The sequence below is a fragment of the Elephantulus edwardii genome, unplaced genomic scaffold (genome assembly GCF_000299155.1).
Source record: "Elephantulus edwardii isolate Elephantulus edwardi_28Jun2011 unplaced genomic scaffold, EleEdw1.0 scaffold00331, whole genome shotgun sequence".
NCBI classification, from domain to species: Eukaryota; Metazoa; Chordata; class Mammalia; order Macroscelidea; family Macroscelididae; genus Elephantulus; species Elephantulus edwardii.
Window position 1 is genome coordinate 792,803 of NW_006400081.1, and position 6,057 is coordinate 798,859.

The 6,057-nt window shown below is 44.5% G+C and overlaps 1 protein-coding gene across 1 annotated transcript; it reads right to left on the reverse strand.

The window, feature by feature from the left end:
* Nucleotides 1-637: 637 nt before the first annotated feature.
* On the reverse strand, nucleotides 638-2,423 carry LOC102864449 (muscarinic acetylcholine receptor M3-like). Its single transcript, XM_006901557.1, has one exon. It carries the CDS (start codon nucleotides 2,408-2,410, stop codon nucleotides 638-640), a length of 1,773 nt encoding a protein of 590 aa, XP_006901619.1. The 5' UTR covers nucleotides 2,411-2,423.
* Between the last annotated feature and the right edge of the window lie 3,634 nt (nucleotides 2,424-6,057).

A 6,057-nucleotide genomic window follows, 5' to 3' on the forward strand; every position in this document is an offset into this window, starting at 1 on the left:
GCGTTCTTGTGTGTGTGTGTGTGTGTGTGTGTGAAACTCACACATACACGTGTACTTATGTATCTTTATTTGTATGAAACTTGATCTGCACAAAACAGTACTTTGCAAGAATTGAGAATTAAGTCCACAAGAGAGTTTAACAACACATAGAGTAGACAGGAATCTCTATGGGGGCACAAAGGTTCAGCCTGGTGACACACGCAATTGTTTCCGAAACCAGGGATCCATCAGCTGGCTGGGTACCACGCAGCATCTGGTTCAAAGCCAGGATCCTTGGAGATTCCAGAGCTCATGGGAAAGAACACACCCAGGCAGGTTGATTTGGTCTGTAATTGCTGTGAAGTATTTTCCCCCACCCTTTTCATGAAAAAAGAAAAACAAAACCCATCTTTCTCTTATTTTTCAGGATGCCTCGAAGTCTATTTCAGGATAATTTTCTTTATCTTCAGTACTGTGTAACTATGTGACTTATATTTAAATGGGCTCACCCAAAAGATCAGTAAACAGGCAGCTTGCTTCACACCCTTGGCAAGGCTGCTTTGTGAGTGTGGAAACCACTGCCACCTCCCCCGACCCCCTCTTAAGGTGTGTGGGTTGGCATGTGCGCTTGGCCATCGCTACAGCAGTCGGCTGTGTCCTACAAGGCCTGCTCAGGGACACGCTTGTGGAAGATGACGGACTGTCTTTGCTGGTACTGCTGCTTCCTCCTCTTCCTCTTGCCGCACTGGCACAGGAGCAGCATCTTGAAGGTGGTTCTGAACGTCTTGTTGCACAGGGCATAGCACACGGGGTTCACCGTGCTGTTGATGTAGCACAGCCAGTAGCCCAGGTTCCAGTAGGTTTTGGGGATGCAGCTGTCACAGAAGGTGTTCACCAGAACCATGATATTGTACGGGGTCCAGGTGACGATGAAGGCAAGTAAGATGGCACTGAGGGTCTGGGCTGCCTTCTTCTCCTTGATGAGGGACATTCTTTTCCGCTTAGTGATCTGACTCCTGGTCTTCAGAGCAAACCTCTTGGCCAGGGTCGCTTCTTTGAAGGACAGAGGTAGAGTGGCCGTGGTCTTCCCCACTGAGGAGTTGCCATCAGAGGTTTTGCCTGCATCCACGGCTGACTCTAAGTGGATAGGAAGCTTCGAGAAACTTCTCTGGAAACTGCCACCATCCTCCACACTCTTCTGGGTCTGCAGTTTGTTGGGCTTCCTCTCCAGGTTGGCTTTCATCAACTCCTCATCGGGCACTTGCAGGTTGTCTGAGGAGGGCAACTTGGTGGCGTTGAGGATGGTGCTGTGACCAGGAAGCTTGAGGACGATGGAGTAGATGGCCCTTGTCTCAGAGCCAATGTCTTCCTCATCAGACGAGGCGGAGTTTTCCAGGGAGGCAACTGCGTCATTGTTGTTCCAGCTGTCACTGCTGCTGTGGTCGGGCTCCATCGGCTCAGCACTGGGCTTCCAGCTCTTGGTTGTGAACCAGAAGTGGCAGCGGCCGTACTTCCTGTGGGCCGAGTGCTTCACGTTCTGCTGCTGAAGTTCATAGCTGCTGCAGCTCCGAGAGCTGCCAGTCGGATGGACAAAGTTTTCAGCCTCTGCTTCTGTTCCAGAGGCCTGCAGGCCAGCCAGCTCTTTGGTACGCTTCTCAGTTTCCTTATAGATCCTCCAGTACAAAATAGTCATAATAGTAACAGGCATGTAAAAAGCCGCTATGGCTGTGCCAAAGGTAATGGTGGGCTCACTGAGGAACTGAATGAAACACTCCCCTGGGGGCACAGTTCTCTTTCCAACAAAGTACTGCCAGAACAGGATGGCAGGTGCCCAAAGGACGAAAGAGATGACCCAAGCCAGGCCAATCATCACGCCAGCTCTTTTTGTGGTTCGTTTGGCTCGGTAAGTGAGTGGCCTGGTGATGGAAAAGTACCTGTCAAAGCTAATAACCAAAAGGTTCATGACAGAGGCATTAGAAGCCACATAGTCAATGGCAAGCCAGAGGTCACAGGCTAGATTTCCCAATGCCCAGCGGTTCATGATGATGTATGTAGTAAACAGATTCATTGAAATGACCCCGATAATCAGGTCCGCACATGCCAGGCTTAAGAGGAAGTAGTTGTTGACTGTCTTTAGCTGCTTGTTGACTTTAAATGCCACGATAACTAAGATGTTGCCAATAATAGTGACCAGGGCCAGGAAACCCGTCAAGAATGCAATGAAGACCACTTGCCAGATGGTGTGGCCTCCCAGAGGGTCACTGTCAGTGCCATCCGGAGAGGAGATATTCCCAGCTGCCTGAGAAATGTTATAGCTGCTAAGTTGCGTGACTGTTCCTGGTGGCAGTCCCGTGTCTGAGGGCCCATGAATCCAGGAAGAGCTGATGTTTGGAAACAAAGATGAGGTTGTACTGTTATTGTGCACGATCATTGTGGCACTCTGACATAATCTGGGAAAAGAAAGAAAAGAAGGTGTTAGGGAGCTGTCTTTCTTAACTGAAGTATCCTTTGCATTGTATGCTCCAAAAGGCACCACAAGCACATTAGAGGATGCTGAACTTCTTAGAAGCCTCAAATATGAAGCCCAGTCTCTTAGGGAGTGTAAAAGTGAAGAGCATACGAGCAGAAACAAATTTATCCAAAGAAGCACAGTTAGCTGGTGACATACATTGGATTTGTTTACCACTTCTTTCCACACCTCCGCAGTGCTGTGGCCAAGCAAAATCTTCATTATTTTATAAAAAAGAAAATATCAGACACACATAGAATACTTAAAGAGCTATGATGGCCTAGTGGTAAGAAGCTGGGCTGCAATCCCAAAGCCCAAGTCCCAAACGTTCGAATACCAACTGCTCTGAGGGAGAAGGATGGGCAATTTCCTTCCATGTGATTTACTGCCCACTGGAAAACCCATTGGAGGGTCACTTATTGGTCAGTCCTGACTTGACAGAAAACAGCAACACCACACATAATACTTAAGGGGCCCTGTTGGCACAGTGTGTAAAGTGCTGAACTGCTAACCAAAAGCTTGGTAATTCCAATCCAGCAGCTACCCAGGTAAAAGGATGAGTAGTCTACTCTCTTAAAGATTTACGGCGTCAGAAAACCATGGAGGTCACTATGAATTGGACTTGACTTGATGCTGGATGGCAGTGGTGGGGCATGATATTTATCTAATGTCTGTTTATCACCACAATACCTGACATACTAATTTCATTCATTTTCATTTTATCTATTAAGACAAATTCCTTATCCTACACTTTGGGCACATGCAACTTAAAAGCAATATTAATTATGTAAGTGGAATGAGGAACACCAATTCAGATCACAAGGTAAAAGAATATAAATCAACTTACATTAAAACACTGATGTAAAATCTCATAAAAATAACTTATAGCAATTATTTTTAAAATGGAAATATAAAAGTATTTTCTTTTTTTTAAATTTTGTTAGTTTTAATGAACATTTACAGAGATTTTGGGTTTTCATTCATTCATTGTTGCAGTGTTTTCTCCACCCTCCCCCCCAGTTCGTTCTTCTTTGCCCCCCATGTCTGTTTTAATCGTCCAATTGCCACAGTGCTTGTCAAAGCCAGTTCTGATTAATCTCCTTTGTCAGTGTGTCCCTTGCCATTCCCTATCACTCCTCCCTGAGAGAGACTTCACCCTGATTCATAAGGAAAAGGGGATGGCGTATTCTCTTAGCTACTTCCTGCTGAAAAGGGACGCTGTGGATTTCAGGGTGAAGGTCTTCTCTCAAAAGCAGTATTTTCATCCTTTGCAATGGTTGACCACAGAACTGCCTACAAAATGCAGAAGAATCATTACCATAATGCTTTGAGCTATTATTGATCTCTTATTATTAACTATTAAGTATAGTCAGACTATTCCTTATATTTAGCATTCTAACTGCAACAAGGAAAAAGGTAATTTAGCCTATTATACACATACTTGCATACAGTTGCAAAATTGCAATTAGCCTTTAAAACTTTATGCCAAAACATGATGCATCATCAGCTAGACCCCACAGCATGTAATTGCCAGCGTGGTGTGACTCTCCCTGGGTGCCGACTGTGCTGTGCTGTGAAGATAGTACAGGACAGCTCAGAGACACTGTGGGCTTAATTCCACACAGCTAAGATTTTGCAGTAAAGTGAGCCACATGAATGTTTTGGTTTTCCAGCGCATATAAAAGTTATGATTACTTTATATTTCAGTCTGTTTGGTAAATAACACAGTTCCCTATTAACTATGCTATCTGAGAGCTGCATAGCAACCCAAATACCACATCTGTCTGGTGGTTCAAATCCACCAGCTAAGCAATTTACAGCCTCCTAAAACCCCATTGGAGCAATAAGTTTGCTCTGACTCAATGGCAATATGTTAAATTGAGTTGTAATCTATTAAATGTGCAATGGCTAGACAACAGACAGACATAAAGCTCTCACTGGCTTTCCCTGACACGCACTCACATACAACAGAAGAAAGGAGGTTAAAAAACCCCTACAATACTATCATCACCACAATGTCCCAGAAGCAGCAGATAACCTCAAGCCCCACAAAAATAAAACAAAGTGTAACTAAAAAAAAGTGGTCAAAACATGGAGTCAGTGGATATACTGGAAGAGGAAATGCTGATGGAATTCTCTCAAAGAGAATTCAGAATTCCATCTTAGGATGGAAGAAAGAGATGGAGAATTGAGGAAAGTCACAAGCAAAACTCTAGAAAACAAAACAACTTAACCACCAATTTAAGACAAAGCAAATAGCAATCAATGAAATATTAAAAACCAGTAGAAAAGCAAGAAACTGTAATCCAGAATAATAAGACCAACATTTCCAAAGCTATCAACATGCTGGAGGGACAGAAGAGCAAAATGAAAGCGATGGACTGCAGAATCAGAGAAACAGAAGATAGAGGCCAGAGTACTTATCCGTTAGAGGAAAAAGTGAAATAAAAAGGAAGCAAAATGAAGAAGACCTAAGAATTATCTGGCATACTATCAAGAGGAATAATATGCAACTGGAATTCTGTTTCCTCATTTATAATCACTGGTTCATATGGTACTTCCTGAAATTTTTCAGTGTCAATCAGCTCTTTCTGGTACAGGGATTCTGTGTATTCCCACTATCTTGTTTTGATCCTTTCTGAGTCATTCAATATATTTCCCATAGCAGCTGCATTAAAGGCATTGGCAAGAAATAAGGCTCCAGCTATTGATGGGATACCAACTGACTTATTTCAATTCACAGTGCTGCCCTGAATGCACTCACCAGTCTATGTTAGGAAATCTGGAGGACAGCTGTCTGGCCAATGAAATGGAAGAGGTCCATGTTTGTTCCCATTCCCAAGAAAAGGGATTCAAATGAATGTGGGAACTACTGAACAATATAATAAATATTATCAATATTATATGCAAGGAATATACTGCTGAAGATCACACAAAAATGGCTAGAATGAGAGATGATAGATAGATAAATAGGAAACTGCTAAAAGTTCAAGCAGGATTTAGGAAAAGCTGTTGTACCTGGACTATCATTGCTGATGTCAGATGGATCCTGGCTGAAAGTAAAGAATACCAGAAGAATGTCTATTTATGCTTTATTGACTATGCAAAGGCATTTGATTGTGCGGATCATGACAAGTTGGGTCTGACATTGAGAAGAATGGGAGTCTCGGAGCTCTTAATTCTGCTCATGATGAACCTGGACCAGGTGGCTGTTGTGCAAACAGAGCAGCGGAACACTGCACGGCTTAAAACTAAGAAGGGGGCCAGACGGGAGAACGCCACCACCAGATGGGGTTCCACCGCGAGAGGGACCTGGAAGAGACCCGGGAAGAACAACAGCCAGCCACCTACCGCAGAACTCCAGAGGAGCAAAGACTGTGAGACCCCAGAGGAACGAAGACTACCCGACACTGTGTGACCCCCCTGCAACCCACACCTGTGTGACCCTTAACACACAGGGTGCTGCACAAATCCCCAGCAACGCCCAAGCCCCGCCCCCACCTCTTGGTGATAGTGTCCAAGCACTGCGCTCCTTGCCCCCTAGTCCCTTGCTTTCCTCCCCTTCCCCC

Coding starts and splice junctions, on each gene's coding strand:
- LOC102864449 (XM_006901557.1), bottom strand. CDS start 2,410: ATGATCGTGCACAATAACAGTACAACCTCATCTTTGTTTCCAAACATC.